We start from the raw sequence: 25,252 nt of genomic DNA, 5'->3' as shown, positions 1-25,252 counted from the left end.
CGCCTAAAGTATAACTTCAAAAAAAGTTCGCTAGTGCAGGGAGTACAGTGACCGCGGATGCCTCACCTTCCGGATGACGCAGATGCTTACCGGCCACGGATGTTTCGGCCGGTACTTGCATAAGATAGCCGGAAGGGAACTGACGGCGCAGTGCCACCACTGCGCGGACTGCGACGAGGAAGACACAGCGGAACACACACTGGTACGTTGCTCTGGATTCGACGAGCAACACGCCGCCCTCGTCGCGGTCATAGGAGAGGACCTCTCGCTCCTGGAAGGCGATGCTCGACTTCTGCGAGTCCACCATCTCGCAGAAGGAGGCGGCGGAGCGAGAGAGGGAGAGGTCTTCTCTTTCCGCACCGATCCGTCGACGTCGAGCCGGGGGCCGGAGGCGGGAATACGCCCGTACGTCCCGGCCCCTGTAGGTAGCGGCCTCCCCCCGGTGAAGGTCAAGGGGCGACCTGAGGGGGTGAGGCCGCGCGGCGCGCTACGAGCACTCTAGCGCGTTGCCGTGGAGTAAATAGAGCAACCGGTCGACGGTGTATCGGGTCCCGACCCGGCAGGCTGGTTCTGGTCCAGCGGGGTATTCCGTGACACCAGCGGCACCGTCTGGGCGGCCCGACGGGGTGCCGTACCGAGACGGCCGACGTTTCAGAGCCTTCGATTCGCCTCGAAGGCTCCGTTGGCTAGGCGTTCTTGGGGTGAGCCGCGCCGTCTGGTTGTAGTGTGGACCACGGTAGCCCCCTACCTCATCCGGGTTCTGACCTCGGAGGGGATCGGACGTCGAGTGTAAGAGTGCAGGGGAGTCGTTTAGTGGGTGGGCCCTAAAATCCTTGGGCCCGCAGTCTGCTCACAACACCGTGCAGATCGTAGAGTTCGGCCCTCTATCCGAAAAAAAAGAAAAAAGAAAAAGGGAGTACAGTGTACAGACCGACGGCGTGCAGCAGCCGGCGCGTGAGCGGCGCGGCGGGGCTGTGCTGCGCGGCGTGCACGAGCAGCGCGGCGGCCCGCCACAGCGCGGCGCGGTGCGCGGTCTCGCCCGCCGCGCCCGCCTCCCGCAGCGAGCCCAGCAGCCGCGCCGCCACGCGCCACAGCGCCGCCTCGCCGCCGCCCTCCGCGCTCACCGCGCCCGCTATCTGTCAGGACAACGCTCGCACTCAGTACCGACAGAGGTTACTATATTTACCGGTGGTATGACGTCTTGTGAGTCCGCTTAGATGGGTGGACGAGCCCACAGCCCACCTAGTGTTAAGTGATTACTGAAGCCCATAGACATCTACAAAGTAAATGCGCCACCCACCTTGAAATATAAGTTCTAAGGTCTGAGTATAGTTACAACGGCTGCCCTACCCTTCCAACCGAAACGCATCACTGCTTCATGAGAGAAACAGACAGGGTGGTGGTACCTACCCGGGTGGACTAACAAGAGGTCCTACCACCAGTAAGCCTATCTGATCGAGTATCGCACCTCCCCAGCAAATCGACTCCTCTGCGACACGACGGCGAGCAAGGCGGCCGAGTCCTGCGTGACGCAGGGCGGGCGCTTGTCGAGGGCGGCGCGGGGCAGGGGCGCGGACATCCGGTTGAGGCCGGCGGCTCCGAGCAGCGCGCCCGTCGCCAGCGCGAGCCCGCAGTGGTGCCACAGCGTCGAGTTCGGGACCTGTTCAATAACGACGTGTAACACTTAAGATAACTATATTATGTTTTTTTTTTCTTACACTACATCAGCGGACGAGTTAATGATCTAGCTCTGAGGAATTGTTTTAGATGATACCATCATCTTGTTTTTATCATCGCACCGCCCGCCACCGGAGTACCTCCATACTAACGCTGCGTTCATCCACAGTACGTTTCCAGAGATCTTTTTTGCCACGTACCATCCGGCTATGGAATGAGCTCCCCTCCGCGGTGTTTCCCGAGCGCTATGACATGTCCTTCTTCAAACGAGGTTTGTGGAGAATACTTAACGGTAGGCAGAGGCTTGGCTTGGCTGCCCCTGGGATTGCTAAAGTCCATGGGCGACGGTAACCAGTCACCATCAGGTGGGCCGTATGCGCGTCTGCCTACAAGGGAAATGAAAATATTAAAAAAAAACTAGGTGATGTGGTCGACATGAGGTCAATATGTCGAGTGTACAGAAGAACGGCAGCAGTACCCATCAAACCGAAACTCATGAATGCTTCGCGGCAGAAATAGGCAGGATAGCGATACCTGCCTGTAAGTATTATATAACAATACACTCAACTACAAGTATTTTGAGAAATACATTATTATATCATAACATTTAATGCAATCTTCACTATTTTTCAACAAGAAAACATCTTTTTTTTTCCTTCGGTACAATGTGCTATCTACAATGAAATAAAAAGCGGCGTCATGGACATAACTAAAACTGCTTTTACACCGGACGACACCGTGACGACGAAAACTATTTGAAAACATCGGAAACAATATGGAGCAGTTATTTGTAAGAGTCACTATATGGCGACATGAAATACATCGAGGGGTGAAAGGCTATTTGGTTTGAGCGACTTTTGCAACTTTACAGGAGATCCATTTAAAGTTCAAAATTTGGAAAAAAATTCTCTTCTTCAACCCGTGTCCACCCAATGCTGAGTGTAGGTCTCCTCGAATGCACACCGTTCTTTTCGGTCTCTTGCCTTTCTCGTCCAGTCTCTACCAACTACTTTGACCAGGTCATCGGTCCACCTCGTTAGCTGTCCGCCCACGTTACGACGTCCAGTACGAGGTCTCCACTCCAGTATTTTAGTGCCCTACCGATTGTCAGTGCGACGACATAATAATATGTGGCCGGCCCACTTCCACGGCCCAAAAAATATCATAATCAAAAAACTTCTTCAGCTATTCGAATGAGGTAAACTTGGTTAAAGTTAAATTAAAAACATCGAATTGTTGAAACTAATAATACCAAATAAAACGGACCTTTAATTACAAAGATAAATGTCGCGTATTAAACGGAATCTCATCTCGGATCCTCCCGATCAACTAACGGTGGTTTTAGGTACCACAAGCACCGGTCATCGACGAAGGGTTTGGCGAGTAAATTAACCCACAGACACAGCCCACTGAGTTTCTCGCCGGATCTTCTCAGTGGGTCGGGTTCCGATCCGGTGGTAGATTCTGCGAAGCACTGCTCTTGCTAGGGCTCGTGTTCGCAACGTCGTCAGGTTTGAGCTCCGTGAACTGCACTAAACCGGTGACGCTGATACGGTCTCTCAAGACCATCAGCTTAGGTAGGAAAAAAAAAGCGAAATGTCGCATAAACCAAATAGCCGTTCACTAGTCACTAGTATGATTGCACGCGCCGGACCTGGTTGAGGTACTCCTGCAGGTGTGAGCGGGTGGACTGCGGGGCCCACTTCATGGCTTCCTGGACGATGCCGTGACAACGGTCGGCGAAGTCTTTGACTATGCTCTGCGGAAGAAAAAACGTAATTTCCATTATTAATCCCTTGAGCACGAACCATCGATATATCGACTCTCGGAGTGGGGGGCGTCGGAATATCGACTATTTGCGCAATTTCAATTTCATTCACTTTGAATTTAGCATTGATTTTTCTATTTCTTTTTTAAATTAAAATTTTCTATAAGGTCGTTTTTTATCAAAAATCTTTTAGCACTTTTAGCAAAATATTTGAAAATAAAGTCAGCACTAAAAGTCTACAAAAGCAAATACATTACACGAATAGACGAATTTCAAAGATTGACTGACACAAACAGACACAATGAAAACTTGTTTTTTTTATAACAATGTCGCATACCCTACGAATAATTAAAACTATCGTATTTTTAATGGTAATTTTTTTTTGTTTATTGCTTAGATGGTAGTAATTATCATGACCAGGATATTATCAGGTAAAATAAAAATAAGTAATAAAATGATTGTTCTGTCATCAGTACCCGAAACGTTTGCAGGTAGACTTTCAAGTTAGTCACAACGTCTTGAGATTCCTTTAATACATAAATAGCAGTCAAGTTAACAATAGCAATGTGGGAAACTGTAACTTTGATATAACAAATTGACGCTTCAATTATTTTTACCTCTCTCCCTTCCAACGTGTCTTGGAGCTGCAAAGTGAAATCTGTCCCGGGAACCTTAAGCAGCGGCGTTTCCTGGTTCGCGTCCAACTCGAGACTGAAACTCAGCACTTGCAATATATCCAGCATGGACCAAAGCACCTGAAATCATTTTAAACGTTGTTCGTCAGTTATGAGATGTCACTTAAACGAGATGCACTTTGGACTTTATTTATTACTAGCGACCCGCCCTCGCTTCGCTACGGAAACTGCAATTTATTATTGATTTCTCCACTATTTAATGGATGTTATTATACATATAAACCTTCCTCTTCAATCACTTTATCTATTAGAAAAAACCGCATCAAAATCCGTTGCGTAGTTTTAAAGATTTAAGCATACATAGGGACAGACAGATATAGGGACAGAGAAAGCGACTTTATTTTATACTATGTAGTGACTAGCGGTCAGCTCCGGCTCCGCTCGGGTCTTTAAAAAAAATTTCAACGATTATTGACGTTGTTTTATTTTTCTCAATAAAAGAACACTTATTGCGGCATAACTATAATAGTTAGACATATGCTGTCGTGACGCTTTTTGTAAAAAATAATGTGTTCTACAAAGTCGTAGTACATTATTTTATTCTATCATCAATAGTTTTCGCAGGGCGCGCGATGTAAAGAATATTTTAGGTAATTCGTTTTACACCTTGGGTTACATTATTGGAGTTTTAAAATTAAAAATATCATTACAAAAAAAAACTTCTTCAGCTATTTCATTCAAATAGCTGAAATTTATTTAAAAACTTCGATCTGTTGATGCTAATACAAAATAAAACAAACCTTTAATTACAAACATAAATGTTCCGTGTTTTACCCATCGATAATTTTTTATCTTTGTCTTAAATTTCCGTCTTTTTTAATAGCCGACTTTGAATCGAAAATAAGAGTGTTTATCGATTCGAGACGATACTTCTTGTATTATGCATAAAATCTCTCAATTCACATCACGCGCTGATTTATTCATACTCAATCGTTTTCGTAACGACCTTTTGAGGACTAAGGTAAAACTTTCATCAACAAAACAAAAGACTGGTTGACTTTACTGGTGGTAGGACCTCTTGTAAGTCCGCGCGGGTAGGTACCACCACCCCGCCTATTTCTGCCGTGAAGCAGTAACGCGTTTCGGTTTGAAGGGCGGGGCAGCCGTTGTAACTATACTTGAGACCTTAGAAATTATATCTCAAGGTGGGTGGCGCATTTACGTTGTGGACGTCTATGGGCTCCAGTACCCACTTAACACCAGGTGGGCTGTGAGCTCGTCCACTCATCTAAGCAATAAAAAAAAACATCGACTCACCCGACAATTCCACAACAGATGCGGGAATCTGTCAACGAGCCTGGCGAGCCACTGGTCGGCGACGCGCCGGATCTGTTTGTGGATGTGGTTGAAGTTGACCAGCAGGAACTGGGCGTGGCCCTCCAGCTCGCGCTCGCGGGAGTCGTCCTTCACCTTCTGCGACATCACGTCGAGAAACTTCTGGAACACCTTGTCGCCGACACTGAAGTCGACGACAGCATCACATTACACACGCGAAACCGGAACACCCCACCCCCACTTAAACAACTTTTGCATAATTGGGTGAACGAGCTCACGAACCTGGTGTTAAATGGTTAGCGAAGCTAATAGACATTTACAACGTAGATGCCGCCACCCACCCTGAGATATGAGTTCTAAGGTCTCAGTATAGTTACAACGGCTGCCCCACCCTTCAAACCGAAACGCGTTACTGCTTCACGGCAGAAATAGGCAGGGTGGTGGTACCTACCCCTGCGGACTCACAAGACGTTCTACCACCAGTAATTACGCAAATTATAATTTTGCGGATATGATTTTTATTACACGATGTTATTCCTTCACCGTGGAAGTCAATCGTGAACATTTGTTAAGTACGTATTTTATTAGAAAAATTGGTACCCGCCCGCGGGATTCGAACACCGGTGCATCGCTACATACGAATGCACCGGACGTCTTATCCTTTAGGCCACGACGACGTCACGTTACTGCCGCAATCAATATCAAAATGTATTTTTACTAGTAGGCCTGTAGGGGCAATTCTCAAATCGTCATAATCATATCACCGACTGGGAATTCAGTGTCAACACTAAACAAGAAGACGCCAGAATCTATACAAATATAGAAAATGTTTATCTAATTCTATCTAAGCACAGAAGTAGTGGCATACCTCGCTACGCACTGCCACATGCCAGCCTTATCCTTTTGTAAAGTTGTATCACTTAAATATTCTATGATCGGTTGTAAGCTGGGCTCCGGTGAATTACACACCCTGAAAATACATAAATATTTATTGTTATGCCGGTAAGAGTAACGCCATCTATTGCCATCGAACGAAAGCGGATATCTAAACGACTTGTATTACCGAAAATGTTCTGGACTATACAAGCGTTGCAAAGACATTTTTAGAAAGTGATTTTTTTTTCCTACCTAAGCTGATAGCCTTGAGAGGCTATTTCAGCGTAACCTTAAATAGTAGGTGAGCTCACTGGGCTCAAACCTGACGACGTTGCTAACACGAACCCTAGCAAGATCCGTGCTTCGCAGAATCTACCATCGGAAATCTACCAGAAACGCAACCCACTAAGAAGATCCGTCGAGGAACTCAGTGGGATGTGTCTGTTGGTTAATTTACTCGTCGAGCCCTTCGTCGCAAGCGACGGGTTCGACGAGAACGATGACCGGTGCTTGAGGTACCTAAAAACACCGTTAGTGGATCGGGAGAATCCGACGTGACGTGGAACAAAGTGAATTCTACGTTAAGTATTATAATAATTTTTTTTTTTTTCACGCCACGTTAACTAGTCCCGTGCTAACAAGTACCAGATAACGGAAATAAATATAATATTTTTATTATACACATACGTATATTTAATATACACCCATAACCCTGGAAAGACATTTATATTTCTCATACTAATATCTTCCCTTGGCGGGATTCGAACCCGCGACCCCCTTGTGTAGTGACCATGTCACTTACCACTACACCAGACAGCCGTTAATTGATTTCAATTTGTTTTTCGGTGGAAGATAATTTCATTCATCACCGTTCCAGCGCGGAATAATATGAATTAATAGATTCTGTTTCTGCCACGATGCAGTCATGGGTTCCAGTAAGGTGAGACAGTTAGAATTAATACAGAATATATTGTAAAATCCGATTTTTAGTATTAGTATTGATTTTTATTGTTTTACTTTAATATGTTTTTGTAAATTTTAAGTCATTAAATTTAGTTCGCTATCTACTAATTCGTTGTGTTAATAATGGAAATTTGTTTGGGTTTTTGTTTACCTATCCAAAATAACCTGCATTAGTGTATCTGTACTGTGTGCTTAGTGAGAGTTTTTTAACGTTCTCGATGGCGTAAAAGTTAACTCAAATTTGTATGGAGTTGGAACGTTTGCCTACGTTTGCCGCTAGGGGCGCTGTTCCAACTGCATACAGATTGAATTAACTATTGCTGTATCGAGAACGATAATAAATGTTTTCATTTATTAATCTTTTGAAGTTATACTTCTTTAGGCGCGTTATGAAAAATTGATGAGAGTGAAATTTTACGATGCGCGCGCACCGTGACACAAAATTAACAGAAATGAAGTTGCCCACAAGTGCTCCAATACAATTGAGGTTAACTATCCGTATGTACTATTTAGTAATATAAATGACAAAATTATTATCTATACTAATAATATTATAAAGAGGAAAGATTTGTTTGTTTGTTTGTTTCGAATAGGCTCCGAAACTACTGGACCGATTTGAAAAATTCTTTTTCCATTAGAAGCCGACATTGTCCCTGATGAACATAGGCTACTTTTTTTTTAATTTTTTTTTATTTTATTTTTTTGGTTTCATGTGTGTTTTAATGTTTCCGAAGCGAAACGAGGGCGGGTCGCTAGTAGAATATAATTCATACTAAATATTATTAAATTACTAACGTTAAATATTAATTATTAATTATTTAATATTTAAAAAAAATATGAAATAAATTTTATAAAAATAAAGTATAACTTCTTACGCGCGTACATAAGTACACGCACCCTTTTTTTCTTTAATTATAGTATTCCATCTTCGAGCCGATGAATTGCCAATGTTATGTACGCCATTATTGTCACATGCATCATCAGGCCATAAAATGTTATTTTCAATATTAAATGTTTGTGATGTGGCAGTAATTTTTTTAAATAAATCAATAAACTCGGACTAAGCACACTGTCATTTTTAGTAAATAAAAAAAAAGATGATTTTCTATACTTACTCACCTCAATGTTTCCAGCCAATAGACGCTCAGTATGTACATGCATGGCGCGAAACTCAATTTGTTCACTATGACCGTTATGTCAGCCGCGTGCTCTAGCAAGTTCAATATCTGAGTCTTCAATTCTTGTAGTTCGTTTATCGACACCGAGTCGTTCCTTACCGCCGAAGTGTACTGCAACTCCCGCATTTCCGAACGTAACGACGTCTGCGAGACAAGGTAAGGTGATTTGACGGCTATCTCTTTCACGCCCGTGTACCACTCCTGCGGCCATAGACCTGTGAGGTTTTCATCGAGAAACATTGATATTAATTTGACGTGTGATCCGCTTCTGTGTTTTATAAATTCACTCATTAATCAAGCTTTATAACCTTTCATGGGACCGTTTAAGATTTGCTGAAGGTAAAAATTATTAAAAATTTGCTTTTAATTAAAATTTTAAATAAATTTAGTCGAAAGAAGATCTCGAGGAAAGCTCTATGTTATTTAGCGTTATGGTGTCCTGTTATAAAGTTAGCACGTTTTAAATCGTTTCTTTTAACTAAACAAAACAACAACAACAACTAAAGTTCTCTAAATTCACACGAAAATCTCGTAAAAGAAACACCGCACACAATCGAGAAACCATTCAAAAAAAGCATTTTCATTAAACACCTATTGAAAATTAAACACACAGAGATGCGTTTTACTAATTTTACTGCCTAGAAGCGTATCGTTACAAAAATTAGATCAAACACTAAATCGAGGGGTGAAAGGCTTTTGCAACATTACACAGGAAAGCCATTTAAAGTTTAAAATTTGAAAAAAATATCATCGCAAAAAAATTAGTGGATTAACCCACAAATTTTCATAATCATGCTTAAAATTATGGTATATTGTTACTTATTTAAAAATAATCAATTTTGATGCAAAACCGGCCTATCCATAGTTTCACCCATAGATAACAGATGGCTTTGTAAACATTATTTTTGCGCGTATTGTTTTTTTTTTGCCTACTCAAATTCAAATTCATGAAAACTTAAACCTCATTGCTCCATAATAACTATGGTAAGCTCAGGCCACTTTTGCGGGTTACCACCAATGCGGGCATCCGGACGATGACGCACAGCACGCGCTCGAAACGTTCCCGCGTAGGGAGCACTCGCGGCGAGATCTCGTCGCAGTGCTGGGGAGAGACCTCTCCCTGCGGGCTGTCGTCGCCCGCATGTTAGAAGATCAGAGCTCGTGGGAGGCCATGGCCAGGTTTTGTGACCTGGTAATGGCAACCCGTGAGGCTGAAGAGCGCGAAAGGGAGTGGGATCCCTCTTCAACACCTCAACGCAGAAGGCGGGGTGGGCGGCGCGGGCGGGAAGCTCCTGCTCACCCTCGGTGTGTCTCCCGAGACGACGTCCTTCCGGATATTCCCGGAGATGAAATCTCGTCTTATCGTCAGGACGGGTACCGGCGAAGGTAGACTTTCGGCGCGCACTGCGGTACCGTAAGTCTGTTGTAACCAGTATGGTGGAGCTCGATGGGGTTTAGTCGGTAGTTGGTTTTGCGGGGCGAGCGCCTCGCGCGCCTTTTTCAAGGCGTAGTCTCCTGCGAGGAATTCGGGGAGGTGGAGAACCTTGGCCCTCCTCGTCCCCCTCTTCCTCTCAGGAGGCGCCGGAGTCCGACATAACCTGGTTCGTTACCCCCCCGGACCGGGTATCCGTAAATGGATTCCCCAGCGTTAAAAAAAAAAGCCACTTTTGCGCTGACGGCCTCAATTGAAGTTCAATTAAAAATACCGGATTGGTGATGCTAATATCAAATACTACTGTACCTTTAATTACAAAGATAAATGTCGCGTATTAAGCGAAATGTCGCTTACACCAAATAGCCTTTCACCCCTCGAAATACTTTTCATTAAATTTTTTATTTTATATTGGAAAACGAAACACGCTATTTTTTCATTAACGAATAATAATGATAGTTTAGTGCTCTCAAGGCCTGTTTATAGATATAGATCACATCTATGGCGCTGTATTTATTATATCTATTATATTAATATTATTGAGAATATTACAGATTAAAGTACCTAAGTAAACTGTGCTTTTAGCCGAAATTTTAATGTATATTTAATGCTTATTTCGCTTTCTTTAGCTAGTTTAAAGTATATCTCACTCGCACTGAGTGTCTCGACCGATTTTCTCAAAGGATCGCGATTCCGATCCGGTGGTAGATTCGGCGAAGCACTGCCCTTGCTAGGGCCAGTGTCGGCCTTTTAAGCTACCAGCAAATGGGAAAAAACAATATCAGAGAAAACACAGAGCCATACACGAGAGATATCAACTATTATCAAGGAAACGTGAAATCCAAACATCATACTTCTAAGTCATCAAAATATATACATTTCTACAAGCATTTTTACTCACGCTTTCGCATAACTAAAGGCGTTGCCATAGAGAAGAGACAATGAGACGTTTAAATAAACTCATATATATAAGAGGGCAGTTTTAATAAGTACATAGTTTAATGGGCATCGTTTCTCAAATATTTTAGTTCCGGAATCAGATTAAAATTTTCGTTCATGACCGCTTAGAATATAAATTGAACTCCTCGTAAACGGCTTGATCGATTTGAATGATGTTTTTTTTTGCGTTTGGTTGGCGCCCTATATAGCTTAGATTCACAAATCAGCCCGGCAGATGGCGTTGCAGTCGGTACCTACGTTATTTATCTATACTGCAACTAAACGGCTGGATCGACTTGAATAAAATTTTGTGTATGCATTCACAGGACAACGTCTGTCGGGTCCGCAAGTTCATATAAAGTTCTGTTATCTATATTCGATTTTCAGCAATTTCAAAACCTCCAAGATCGAAAACGGCTGATGAATGAATTTTTAAATAGCTTTCTTTATGACAGCTAAAAGCTCATTGTCCACCTGGTTTGAGCCAGCCACGAATTCCAAATTACAATATTATCATAACAGCAATAGTGATGTATGTCTGCGATCTGATAGCCAATTGGAAGTCAGCCCAACTACATGAATAATACTTAAATCATAAGCAAAGATCTTCAAATTAACTGACGATAAAAAAGTACATCCCACGTAAGAAAGGTCTTGCTTTATCAAAGCATTAAATATGATTTTTTCAATTTTCCGAACCTCTTTCCAGTTTTACTTTTTTAATAGGAAAACTGTTAAAAATATTTGAGAAAGGTTGCCATACATAATAGTACCAGAGCAAAGTGCAGTAATAAATTGAGGGTAGTTCTAAAAGTGAACGCATCAAATCATATTATTCGCTACCTACTCAAGCAACGAATCCAATACATTTCATTCGATAATTGAATTTATTAATCGATATTAATCAACGACTTTTTAAAATCGATTTCGAATCGACAAGTTCTTCGATTATTATTTTTTATTGCATAGATCTCACGGCCCACCTAATGTTAAGTGGTTACTGGAGCCCATAGACATCTACAAAGTAAATGCTGCCACCCATCATTAGATATGAGTTCTAAGGCCTCAGTATAGTTAATCTCTTCTAATTTTATAAACAATACATCTGACTACCGATAATAGCTCGATGCGTTTACTTATCAACGAAATTGAAATCGATTATCATTTGAGAGTGATTGATAAAATTCATTAAAATCTGTATCTGATTAAACGTTGGAGAAAAACGAATGATAGCCACCTGATTCCGCCGCAGTGAATCCCATCACGACGCAGTACAGCCAGAAGTCTTTGAACAGCTTGTGCAATCTCGGTTTCGGGTTCTTGATCGGTGGGAGTCTCTTCACTAGAACCTGCGATACAAAAATATTGACGTTTATTGTACTAGCTGTACCCGTGCGCTTCGTTGGGCATTTAAAATTCATATTATTATTTCTCATCCCCACAAATATTCTCATCATTAACGCCTCCGTAACTGGTGTACGGAGTCCAACACTCATATAAATATTAAGTACATGTATTTTCTACATGGATACCAAGTTTCAAGTCAATCGGATGCACGGTTCAGTAGTTATAACGGAACATCCGTAAAAACCACTGTAGATTTATATATTAGTATAGATACAACTATCTCAGGTACTATTTCAGGGGGATACAGCGGCTTGGCTGTCCCTGGTATTGCTTACGTCCATGAGCGAAGGTACCCACTCACCATCAAGTGGAATCTGTGCTCGTCTTCCTATAAGAACAATTAAAAAAAACGATTGATACGTATGCGAATTTTCAAGTCAATCAGTGCGTCAGAGAGTCTATTAAAAGACTCCATTATTATCGATAGATAGATAAAGCTCAAGTGAATAACCGCGTGTTAAAGTCTTAGTAGATTTTCCAATTTAATTAACATTTTTCAAGGTGATCGATGAATTTCAAGCCGTCAATGAGTTTTTTTTTGTTTAAACGGGTGAACGAACTCATGGTCCGCCTTGTGTTAAGTGTTTACCGGAGCTCATTGACATCAACAACGTTAACGCCACCATCCGCTTTGAGACATGAATTCTAAGTCTCAGTTACGTAGAATTGGAATCGTGGGGCATAAAATTAAACTACTCCACTGTTACACTTTTATTCTTCTTTTCTAAAATCAACTGACACCTTTTACGCCTTGCTCATTTAACCGTCTTCGTCATCATCCCTTTTCTTTGTCATTCTGTCTGTCATGCTCTTTTCCCTTTCTTATCATTCTCTCTCACTCACACCTTAACACTCCGTTCCACACTCTTTTCATACGTTCCATTCTTACCAATCCTACAGTTATGTAGTATGACGGCTACCCCCTCCCCCCTTTCGAACAGACAATTTTTTTCCTACCTATTCTAGTAACCTAGATTCATCGAGCTAGTAAGTGAACTCACGGGACCCAAACCTCACGATGTTGCTAATAAGAACCCTAGGAAGAGCCGTGCTTCGCAGAATCTACCACCGGATCGGAAACGCGACCCACTGAGAAGATCCGGCGAGAAATTTAGTGGGCTATGTCTGGGAGTTAATTTACTTTCTCGCTTACACCTTAACGCTCTATTTCACACTCTTTTCATACGGTCCGTTCTTACCAATCCTACAGTTATATGATGGCTACCCCTCCCCTCCCCCCACCCTTCGAACTAGAGCCCGTGTTGACTGACCGCTATGACGGGTATGAGCACGCCGAGGTTGCCCGCGCTGCCGGACGCCTTGAGCACGGGCGCGGGCGAGCGGTCCGTGGCGCGCTCCCCGCCCAGCCCGAGCTGCACGAACAGCTCCAGCAGCCGCGTCAGCAGCTCCAGCCGGACGTTCGTGCCGCGAACGTTCGCCGCTATGTTCGCGAGCGCGTTCAGCACCGCGCCCGACACGTGCCTGCCGAATGTGCACAATACACAATTTACAACAGATGACTGTAATGAATGAATGTAATGAATGAATGTAATGAATGAATGTAATGAATGAATGTAATGAATGAATGTGATGAACGGATGTAATGAATGAATGATTTATTTATTTGATTAAAAATGACACTACATATTATATGGAATTTTGGAAACGTCAAAGAATTCATTTTGATATATAAATGAACTTCGAAACGATTGCAATTTGTAGATCTAAGCAACGTTATTACGAAATGAAAAATCTTATGGATCCGACTTCATCGTTAGAGTATTGAAAATTGTTTTATTTGAAACTCAAATCTTTCAATTTACATTCGATAATTTGAATTTACTATTCTTGTCGTTATTTTCTGATAACTACACCAGGTGAACCATGAACTCTTACACCCAACCAGAATAAAAAAATATACTTTTTAAATAGCATTCTTTAACTCTAACATTAAAGCAATAAATAAATATATAATAAATTTAAACCTGTATTGTTTCCTGTCGTCGGTGTGATGATATACCGCACTGGCAGCTTCCACTGTAATTACAGTGAACATTCTCATGATTTCGTCGTGTGCTGGACCCTCGGGGCTGGCTAAGGCCATGCAACCCAATTGGTCCACGATGAGAGTGTCTAATGATGACGGGGCACGACATAATCTGAAACCAAAGTGTCCTAAAAATCCATACGAACTATTTTTGAATAGACCCTTGACGATTCTTTCTACCATTCTACAAACAAGATTTACATTTAACAAGTTATCTTTGACAATACGATAAATAAACAATTGTCTTTCTATCGGTCGTATTCTCACCTCTGTTGAAAGAATTGAAGTATTGTGTCGCTCGTTTTGGGCGTGTCCTTTAACGCGACCGCCACGTGCCCCAACATTATCACTATGTTGGTGCTTATCAACGACGATTCACTGCGAATAAAACATAGTAAATAACATTATTTACAATATTGTTACGCCGGTAATAATAACGCCATCTGTCATCAAATAGCAGAAACGAACATCCAAAGAACTTGTAATATCGAGAACGCTCGAGAAGTGTAACGCCATCTATTATCAAATAGTGGAAATATATATCGAAATGACTTTATTTATTTATTTATTGCTTAGATGGATGGACGAGCTCACAGCCCACCTGGTGTTAAGTGGTTACTGGAGCCCATAGACATCTACAACGTAGACGCGCCACCCACCTTGAGATAAAAGTTCTAAGGTCTCAGTATAGTTACAACGGCTGCCCCACCCTTCAAACCGAAACGCATTACTGCTTTACGGCAGAAATAGGCAGAGCGGTGGTACCTACCCGCGCGGACTCACAAGTGGTCCTACCACCAGTAAGTAATTGAAAATATCATAAAAATAACAAGCCATGGGCAGTACATCTGATTGGTGTACTTACTTTTTATTTATTTATTTTTTATTGCATAGATGGGTAGACGAGCTTACACCCACCAGGTTTTAGGTGTTTACTGGAGCTCATATACATCTACAACGTAAATGCCTCCCACTTTGAGATATGTGTTCTAAGGACTCAGTATAGTTACAACGGCTGCCCCACCCTTCAAACCGAAACCCATTACTGCTTCACGGCAGAAGTTGGTACCTACCCGCGCGGACTCACAAGAGGTCCTACCACCAGTAAGCTTCGAGTGTACTATATTGATGAGTGTGGTCATGTACCTGTCGCTGGTCTCCGCGGTGAACAGCCGGTTGCTGACGGAGCCAACCAGCGCGGGCACGCAGTACGGGTCCACGGTGAGCGCCGCCTCCAGCGCCACGCACAGGTTCTCGATGGCCGCGTCCCGAAGCTTCTCGAACGGCGTCGACTTGACCGGGACCCCAGACTCCGTTAGACCCTGCAGCTCTTTGCCCTGAACTGTAATATCATATTTTTTTATTTCCTATTCGTACACTCTTGATAGAGTGGTCGTGGTCATGCATCAGTCGGATACGACCTGCTCATGACTCTCGTGGGAAATTAGTGCAGTGGATTCCCGTTGCCTTCTGCACCAGCATTTTAGTTGGTATTTGATCCCCAAGGTTTCTGACGCCTCTTCCGTACAGGTTGTCCTGACGGGTGTGTATGGTTATACCGCCATTGCTCGGTCGCCATTGCCCCGTCCGTTCTCTATCAGGGAGGACCACGGCAACCTGTTGGTCGCCGCCGCCATCCGGCGCGTGCAGGTGGGGTTGACAATAGGGTCGGTGAAGGTAACATTCCGATCTCCCCTTGCTCCCCTACTTTTTATTTATTTAGTTGCAGTATAAAAGATCGAGACTAACTGAGAAGAAGTATGTGGCAAATAACCAAACTTCATTTTCATTTCGTCCCATCACATGTCCATACCATCCCGAACGCGCACTTCTCAGCTTCTCTGTCACAGGTGCCACTTTCAGACTTCCTCTAACATATTCATTCCGTATTCTATCCATTCTCGTTACTCCACACATCCATTGCAACATTCGCATCTCTGCTGCATGCAATCGCCATTGAGTCAAGAGCATCCGTCATAGAGCACAATTAACACTTCAACCTCACGACTTCACATGTCAATGTGGTTGACCCATGAATGTACTTAAGTACGTTGTGAGTGAACTCAGCATAATATAGATCAATACCTACAAAAAGCTTTTACGGTGTACTTTAATCTAATGTTATTGACTCACGGGTGACTTTCATGTGCTCTTTCCCGGTTTTCTCGAGTTCGAGTTTGTGCAACTTGAACAGTATCGGCGAGGGTGTGACCAGGAAATCTCTTAGGCAGTATATCGAGGTGTTCGCTATCGTCGGGAATTTCGTAGCCAACTTCCCCAGACCCTGAAAAAAATAAACGTATATTAAAATAGTAAAATATACGTGCATTTAATAAATTAAGAGAGAACTAATTAAAAGGATGCACTTTTGGTTTCAGTGCATATGGAAAATGGCATAAAAAAATATAAAAAAAATTAATATACATATCGACGGAAGAAAGCGGAATTGTCCTAACTTGAAAAGCCCAACTTTACCTCAGAGCCTTAAATATAATAATATAATATGGGTAATAAGTGATTTAGTCCAAAATGCAAATTACGAAATTTTCGCTTTCTCCCGTCGGTATAAGAAAACAATTATATTTCAATAAATAAAACCAATAATGCCCCTATACATAATTATCAATAATCATCAATCAATATCATTAATTCTGATTAATTATTCCGGAAAATTTATTAGTTAGAAAATCAAGTTTTTATGATTTCATTTTTATTTATAAATTTTGTACTTACTTCAAGACAGACCATCAGTAGAGGCATGTGAGCTAATATCAATTTGTGATTGTGATTAGAATTGATTTTCTCTGTCAAACGCCCGCAGAGTGAATCGGCTCCTGAGAACATCACTATTAAATATAGTTATTCTATATTAAAAATTAATAAATTTTTTGACATCAAAATATTTATGAGGAATTTTATCCTTCGGTTTATTAAATACAAGAACACAGAAACTAGCACTAGGTAGCTACTGTTTCACCCGCGTGATCAATTAGAAATGTCAGTGTAGTTTCCCATGGAAATGAGTTTTTCGGCATGAAAGATAATCTGTGTCACTCTCCTGAGCTATAACTATTTAAAAAAATCATGTCAATCGGTTGATTCGTTTCGACATGAAAGAAGAATAAACAAACACACAAACAAACAACACAATTTCCCATTCATAATATTTGTATGGAAGGGTGGATAATCTTCCTTGATATAAAAAGTCATGAAGCAATTTATTAATTGAAAAAAAAAATGTTACGTATTTTCTTTAAATTTCTACACACACATATACAATTTATATTCTAAATTTTGTTTTAGATTACATTTATTAATCATTGAAATCATACAGAGCATATACATCTGCTGTTTTACTGTTAGTCAGTCATGGGACACAAATATTTTAATAACATCATCATGCCAATCAATGATCGAAAGCATCACTTTTTTATGTTGGCAACATATTTTTTTGTGTGTTGGCAACACTAATTCTGAAAATCGTTTTGACACGAAATCGATTTGTGGCAGTAAAATATATTTTTATCGTTGTTATCACTTAAAATCTTTTGTTAAACCAATTCACTCACACACAAACGAGTGTACCTATTAAGATTGTTAGGGCATTTATAAGTGCTGGCACGTTAAATTCTGCATCAACTGAAATCGAAAATTATACGAAATGCACATTAGTTTATAGAAATAATTTAATTTGAATGAACGGAAAGATAATGACAATTTTAATAGGCTATAGACAATACGAATATTATATATTAGAAGACTTTATGGCGGGAACGCGAGGAGTGAAGTGGTGTGATTTGTTTTATTTTGTCTATTTAGTGTTTCTTCAGGTTTAAATCTGTAATAACGGTGGTTTAATAAGTGTTTAATATCTGTGAAAGTGCACAAATGTGGGAAAATGAAACAAAGCATCTGGACGTAGCTTCTCGAGATCCTCCAAAATGGCTACTGAAAAAAATCTCAGTAAATTACGACCATTTTACTGAGATTATATTTCATCCCATATCATCTCATCTCATTTCATTTCATTTCATCCAGTTGATTAATGTCTCAAATTAATCATCTTCATTTCATTTCATTTCGCTCCATATTATCATTTTTTAATGAAAATAAGAATATAAATTAAAATAAGACATGACTCAAAGGTCTTAGTTACCAGATCATAAAATCCCTAAAAAATATATATATTTAATAATTATATAAGAAATTTCTCCTGTGTTGTCCGCCCTGGAAACACATACGAGACGCTACCGAGTAGGTACAAGACACCGATAATCAAATAACTTTCAAAGAGATTCTGATTAGGAATTAAAACTGACCCTTGCCCTGATGTACATAAAACACAATTTTAAAAACCCATCAAAACTCAAGCTTGAGTATTTGAGTCGTACACGACAGGAAATTAGTGTCTTAATGATCTATGGATCACTGGTGACACTAATTACATATCATGACATATCATGATAGCCACGATGATAACCGTCCCATGATATATGTATGAAGACATATTATATACATATATAGACAGCCAAGCCGCTGACTACCGCTGAGTACTCTCAGTAAAACAGACTTTTTTTTGCAGTGGAACATGTCATAGCGCTCGGGAAACATCAAGGAGGGATTCATCATTCCAAAGGAAAGGTCTTGTGGATGAACGCAATGCTTGTATATTTTATAGCTTAGACAGGTGAAAGAACTTACGACCCACTTGGTGTTAAGAGGTTACCGGGGCTCATAGACATAAAATCCGCCACCCACCTTGAGACTACTTCCGACTACCTTTTAAAATGGAACGCTTTACTGCTTCGCGGCAGAAATAGGGAGATTTACCCGTGCGGTCTCACAAGACTCCTTACCAGCAGTCACCCCACTAGTCGACCAGTGGTCCGGATAATCCCAGCTCTGGTGCGATGGTAATAAACAACCAGTGAACAATTGCTCAGAGCACTCCCCATGGAATATCTGGTGCAAAATAGAGAGAACTGGCAAATAGCATACATAACATACCTGTCTCATCTCCGATGGCCCAAACCAGAAGATCTACGCAAGCTGAATTAGCCATCACGTTAACTTTGAACTTGTTTACTGTGGCGTAGTTACTCTCCCTGTCTTCTCTCTCGGAAGCGTCGTGGTGTCGACTTTGCAACTCAGTCTGGCCGCTTAGGAACAGACATTTTACGAATTCCTGTAATGGGATAACAGGTTTTTTTCAAGACAAGTTGGTGTGAAATGATCGCCCGCGTCTTCTCAGTGGGTCGCGATTCTGATCCGGTGGTAGATTCTGCGAAGCACTGCTCTAGTAATGGCTAGTATTTTCTAATTCTATCAGGTTGAACGATAGAGTTCATCCATACTAGCTGGAGCCACTGCATTCATCCACGGTGCGTTTCCAGAGGTCATATTTGCCACGTACCATGCGGCTTTGGAATAAAGTCCCCTCCATGGTGTTTCGAGAGTATTAAGCGGTAGGCAACGGCTTGGCTCTGCCCCTGGCATTGCTAACGTCCATGAGCGACGGTAACCACTTACCATCAAGTGTACCGTATGCTCACCTGCCTGCTCGGGCAATAAAAATTAAATAAAAAAAGGAAATAGGTAGGGAAAAAAAGAAATGGTTACAACCCCATAAACACCACAATGTGAGTTATCGAAAAAAGCGATAAGGCATTTATGGGAAAATGGGCAGCAGTGCTCTATATGTTTTATACCAAAATAATGTGATTTCCAACTGACTCTGACTTGTGACACTGCATAATGTACTTAACTCTCACAAATTTTATGAAACTTTAATTTACCAAAACTCTAAAAAAGTATTGAGGGTTTTTTTACATACTACAGTTTAAAAAAAACCTACCTGTACGTCTTTGGTAAAGGGGCCTGGAAGGTCCTTCTGGTGTTGCAATAACTCCCTCAATAATGTTACCATTACCAAATTTAATGTTTCCGAGAATGACTTATAAGGGAACACCTGAAAGGAATTTCATTTAAATATTTCTTTCTTCCTTAACGTACGTTATATTTTCAAGCGGAGATTATCCATCAATTCACTTACATTTATTTGTCCCGACGCATGTACATCTTCAGCCTCTTCGTCGATGAACGACAAGAGGTCTTTGGTGAGCAGCTTTTTGGCCAGAGACAATATAGACTGCAGATACGTCACATAAAATTGGACACTGTTCCTCTTTTCGGGAGACTCCGAAAATCTCATGTAAGGAAACTGATTAAAGCTAGACCCGAACTTGTGGAAGAAATATGTGGTCGGGTCGTAGGGGACCGAGTTGTAGCTGTGCAGGGAGCCGCGTTTTAGCGTTCCGACTCCACTGTCCATTGTGTCACTGCCGTTCTCCACTATACTGTCGCTATTGAGGTGCAAATTCCCAGACAGGGACCTAGGTATAATGGGGCGGAATTGATTGAATTTTCTCTTCTTATCTAATGTAGCGTATTCGAAATTAGGCTCCGGTTCCTTTGTTTTCACAGGACTGGGGGGCTGCGGGAACAATCGGCAAAGCAACGGAGGATCGACCGTCGAATACCTGCCCATGGATCTAGCCAGACCGATGAGAACGGGAACCGTGCTCTTGCACAGCTGAAGTTTTGATACTGTATCGAAGTCGCGACTTTCGTAGCAATCGATTATGGTCTTTGTAAGATTCGACATAAGATCAATTTGCGCTGTTAGGATTTCTTCGCGTAGAGACGACTGTTTCGATGCCACGTCGGATAACAGAGTATTTAGACAGAAGCTGAATTTTTCGGACATCGGTATACCTGGAAAAGTTTTTTATTTATTTATTTTTTTATTGCTTAGATGGGCGAACGAGCTCACAGCCCACCTGGTGTTAAGTGGTTACTGGAGCCCATATACATCTACAACGTAAATGCGTCACCCACCTTGAGATATAAGTTCTAAGATCTCAGTATAGTTACAACGGCTGCTCTACCCTTCAGACCGAAACGCATTAGTGCTTCACGGCAGAAATAGGCGGGGCGGTGGTACCTACCCGCGCGGACTCACAGGAGGTCCTACCCCCAGTATAGCACGAAAATACTTTTGTTTTCTTTTCTGTTGATCCCACAATAATAAGACAGAAAATGTAATTTATCTATTATTGTCTGTGTTCAACCATTAAGTTGATTCACGTTTATGAAATGAGTTTGCACACTTTCACTTTCACTTTCGTAACAACGCCATTTAAAATCACACTAAATTACTGTTATTAATAAACATGTAAATTCTAACGACCTATTGTAAGTGTGATCACATCATTTTTTTGTTTTATTTAATAGCTGCGAAAAAATCATTTTACACGTACTTCGCAATTTTTTTTTTATTGCTCAGATGGGTGGATGAGCTCACCGTCCACCCGGTGTTAAGTGGAGCCCATAGACATCCACAACGTAAATGCGCCACCCACCTTGAGATATAAGTTCTAAGGTCTCATATAGCGTAAGAAGAATAAATATAAGCAGCATTGTATAGCGTTTTAATTAATGTGTTATATTCGAACCATTGTTCATATTTTTTAATTATAATTTCGACAATACGAGACATAATATCGTTAGAATTTACGGGTCTTAGCTCATTCGGTGTAAATTTTTGTGCTTTCGTCACTGTTAACCTAGTTATTAGGTATTTAATTTATCAATATTAGCAGTTTACTTACAGATTAAAAATAATTAATTTTCACATGCTTTTTTTGAATTTAATTTTCACATGATTGAAAACCTTAGCGAATAAACCTTATATTAAAATTAGGACCAAATGTCTTTAGGACGACATTGTAAATATGAATTTACGATATGCCGTGTATAGATTTATATAAAAATCGATTATTTTAACATCTTCCTAAAAAATGCTATATTTGTATTATTTAAAATAAATCCGTATTGGGGCACAGCCCTAGGCCATGCTCTATACCTGTTAATTATTTGAAAATTGGTGTTTTTAAAAAAAAACAGCTTCCGTTCATGTTTCAATCAAACAATTATATTATCATCATAATTTACATGATATAAATCTCGTTTAATATATAAAACATGCAAATTCTGTTCAGTATAGCACCAGTCTCGCTATTTATTCGGTTCACGATGTACAAAAGTACTGCTATCATCTTTTTTGTAGTTATGATGGTCGGGAGTGTAAGTTTTTATTCTCGAATTTTAATCTGATTCCTTGTAATCTTTTTTTTTATTCTAAGCTATATTTTTATTTCAGAGCTTACAACAGGGCGGCGCCGGTAAGTTTAAACTTTACAAATACATTTTTTACAACCTTTTGTTTTAAATATTTTACCCGCTGTCTTTTTAAAAAGTCACGCCGTTTCACTGAATTAACTCTGTAATTTTTGGCGAGAGTTTAATAACCTTAAAAATCGTACGCTCGTATGACCCAACCGATTGTGGTTGTACGTCAGGAATGACGTCATCAGAGCCAAACCGCAACCTAGCCCCGAGAAATCTGCGAGCTTCTGTTTTAATTCTTCTATATCGTTCCCTCACTGCTGAGGATCGCGACCACATGTGACGTTCTTCCACTGTGTTCGACCACGGGTGGCGTGGACAGCGTGGTACAGACTACCACCAAGTGCTTCTCTTACTAGATCTAACCACCTGGCTGGTGTTCTGCCCACGGCGCGCTTGCCCTCTATGCGACCCGCAATTATGAGCTTCTCTAATTCATGTCTGGGAGACCGCATGATGTATCCGAAGAAGCTCATAATACGTTCCCGGCAGACGGCAGAGAGCCTTTTTCGAATATTTAGCTCCCTTAGAATGGACTCGTTAGTTCTCTGTTTTAAATGATACTCTTAGTTTTACTACGACTCTTTTTTTTATTAATTTAATTTAAGTTCTCAGGTTTTCAACTTCATGTTAATCCGGTTCCTCAGAACGTTGCCGATTGTATTTGAAACTGTTTAATTTTAACTATTGTCTTTTTGTTAACTTAAAATAATGGTCTAATTCGCTTTGTGATGAGATATAGTTAAAACCACTTTCACGGTTTAATCTTGCGCTTATTATACATTTTAATTTGATTCTGTGTAACGTTTCGAATAGTTTAAAATTTTCATGAACTACTAAGGTATTGTGTGTTATTTATCAACATTAATATTATTATATTCAAATATCTAATAAATAAACTCAAATGCACAATAGTAATAGCTAGTAATAGTAGTAGCGTGTAATAGCTGTAAAGTATTCTGCGTAACTTCAGAAAATAGTAAACGCTAAACTATGAAATGAATAAAATTCATATGAAAACCGAAGAAAATATTATAACGTCATTTAAACATTACCTATTATAGAATAGCACTGTGATAGTCTTCTTATAGCGAGCTTATAAAGCTTCAGTAGCTCATTGGGCTTATGACCGAAAATATTTATTTATCACGACTCTTTTTTTTTCTCCCTATGCTGATAGGCTTGAGAGGCTATTCAGTTTCTCTTTAACGTGTAGGTGAGCTCACGGTGCTAGCAAGAGCAGTGCTTCGCAGAATCTACCACCGGATCGGAAACGCGACCCACTGAGAAGATCCGGCGAGAGTCTCAGTGGGCTGTGTCGATGGGTTAATTTACTCGTCGAGCCCTTCGCCGCAAGCGACGGGTTCGGCGAGGACGGTGACCGCTGCTTGAGGTACCTAAAAGCACCGTTAATAGATCGGTAGGATCGGTAATGACGTGTTTAGAGCGACGTCGACTGTTTACAATTCGGTCCACAGGATCGGGTATGTAATTACCATCACGCCACGTAACACTTTTTTACTTCCCAAATGATTATTAGGTGTTATACGAGAAGCCATATTGGTGGTAGGAGCTCTTGTGAATCCGCACGGGTAGGTACCACCACCCCGCCTATTTCTGCCGTGAAGCAGTAATGCGTTTCGGTTTGAAGGCTGGGGCAGCCGTTTTAACTATACTGAGACCTTAGAACTTATACCTCAAGGTGGGTGGCGCATTTACGTTGTAGATGTCTGTGGGCTCCAGTAACCACTTAACACTAGGTGGGCTGTGAGCTCGTCCACCCATCTAAGCAATAAAAAAAATAAAAAAAAGCTAATACGGAACTTTCGACTGTGTAGAGTTAATATTTTATGTACTTTTTGCAAATTTTTTAATCTTAATAGAAGGAGGAACTAATGCCGGTATAGGCTTTGGTTTTGGTGCCAATGCCGGTGGCGGTGCCGGTTCTGATGCCGGCGCCGGAGCCGGAGGTGGCGCTGGATTCCAATTCGGCGCTAATGCCGGAGCCGGAGGCGGCGGCGAAGCCGGTAGTAGCAATGGATTCGGAAAGTAATGTGGGTAATCTGTCTTATAATTTTTTCCTACTGAATTCTTACATTTCATAATGGCAGAGTATCTTTTTTCTTATTCGAGATCAATGATGAGGCCCTTAACGGGGCCCTTAACTCCTTTACGCCCTTAACTCAGGGCGAATGTTTTCTCAGTAAAGTATGATACATATTTTTGGATATTTAAGTTGTTCTAAATTTTAGTTAAGAAGGAAAGTATGTATTTAGTAATAGTTTAGGTATTTTAATTTTTCAGATATTTCTCTAATATAGAATCCTGTTTTCAAACAATGACAAGAAGAATCGAAGAGTACATGAATTATTTCTTATTATGTATGATATCCAAAAACTATTGATTCCAACCAGATGTTATTGTTATACAAATTTTTAAGTGTATTAAAAAACTTCTTATATTAATAATTTCTAGACTGTCACAACATGCTTGGTGTGTAACGAATTTTAAAGAATAACTACAGATAAGATGCTACATACTTTGTTGTTTAATATCTACAATACACAGTGCAACCAGATAACTATTAAATATAAGTCTGTCATATGTGGTCCATGAATTAATAAAAGTATTTTAAATGTTTCATATTATAATTTTGTTTTAATTTGTTTTAAAAAATAGTTCTTATGTAGCCCTATATAGGCTTATATATTCTAATATATCATGAAAAATTGAAAAATAATTATCCAT

The 25,252-nt window shown here is 40.8% G+C and overlaps 2 protein-coding genes across 5 annotated transcripts in view; one reads left to right on the top strand and one right to left on the bottom strand.

Annotated features, from left to right (window-relative positions):
- Positions 1 to 25,252, bottom strand: part of Pi4KIIIalpha (phosphatidylinositol 4-kinase III alpha) — a 46,171-nt gene that overhangs the window by 17,797 nt on the left and 3,122 nt on the right. The window contains exons 3-21 of one of the 4 annotated variants that reach the window (XM_089734054.1): positions 20,310 to 21,031; positions 20,112 to 20,225; positions 19,265 to 19,442; positions 17,843 to 17,896; positions 16,991 to 17,091; positions 16,391 to 16,541; positions 15,404 to 15,599; positions 14,525 to 14,635; positions 14,196 to 14,369; positions 13,482 to 13,692; positions 12,041 to 12,152; positions 10,766 to 10,777; positions 8,374 to 8,647; positions 6,284 to 6,385; positions 5,398 to 5,599; positions 4,063 to 4,200; positions 3,332 to 3,436; positions 1,469 to 1,660; positions 932 to 1,136 (exon numbers count right to left, since the gene is read on the bottom strand). In XM_089734054.1, coding sequence (XP_089590180.1) covers positions 932 to 1,136; positions 1,469 to 1,660; positions 3,332 to 3,436; positions 4,063 to 4,200; positions 5,398 to 5,599; positions 6,284 to 6,385; positions 8,374 to 8,647; positions 10,766 to 10,777; positions 12,041 to 12,152; positions 13,482 to 13,692; positions 14,196 to 14,369; positions 14,525 to 14,635; positions 15,404 to 15,599; positions 16,391 to 16,541; positions 16,991 to 17,091; positions 17,843 to 17,896; positions 19,265 to 19,442; positions 20,112 to 20,225; positions 20,310 to 21,031 — 3,354 coding nt within the window. The remainder of the gene's footprint in view (positions 1 to 931; positions 1,137 to 1,468; positions 1,661 to 3,331; positions 3,437 to 4,062; positions 4,201 to 5,397; positions 5,600 to 6,283; positions 6,386 to 8,373; positions 8,648 to 10,765; positions 10,778 to 12,040; positions 12,153 to 13,481; positions 13,693 to 14,195; positions 14,370 to 14,524; positions 14,636 to 15,403; positions 15,600 to 16,390; positions 16,542 to 16,990; positions 17,092 to 17,842; positions 17,897 to 19,264; positions 19,443 to 20,111; positions 20,226 to 20,309; positions 21,032 to 25,252) is intronic. The other 3 variants (XM_089734055.1, XM_028187612.2, XM_028187613.2) reach the window with 3 other exon arrangements.
- Positions 22,278 to 24,947, top strand: LOC114252922 (uncharacterized). Its single transcript, XM_028187614.2, has 4 exons — positions 22,278 to 22,402; positions 22,479 to 22,500; positions 24,388 to 24,558; positions 24,809 to 24,947. Exons 1-3 carry the CDS (start codon positions 22,301 to 22,303, stop codon positions 24,555 to 24,557), a joined length of 294 nt encoding a protein of 97 aa, XP_028043415.2. The 5' UTR covers positions 22,278 to 22,300; the 3' UTR covers position 24,558; positions 24,809 to 24,947.

This window comes from Bombyx mandarina, chromosome 16 (assembly GCF_030267445.1).
Source record: "Bombyx mandarina strain Sakado chromosome 16, ASM3026744v2".
Lineage (NCBI taxonomy): Eukaryota > Metazoa > Arthropoda > Insecta > Lepidoptera > Bombycidae > Bombyx > Bombyx mandarina.
Note: the sequence above shows the minus strand (reverse complement) of the source record. Positions and strands in the feature narration are given on the sequence as shown.

Excerpts from the sequence above, each read along its gene's own strand:
- LOC114252922 (XM_028187614.2), top strand. The coding sequence starts at position 22,301 with ATGCAAATTCTGTTCAGTATAGCACCAGTCTCGCTATTTATTCGGTTC. Across the intron at positions 22,403-22,478 it reads TAGTTATGATGGTCGGGAGT|AGCTTACAACAGGGCGGCGC; the intron begins GTAAGTTTTTAT and ends TTTTTATTTCAG. Across the intron at positions 22,501-24,387 it reads CTTACAACAGGGCGGCGCCG|AAGGAGGAACTAATGCCGGT; the intron begins GTAAGTTTAAAC and ends TAATCTTAATAG.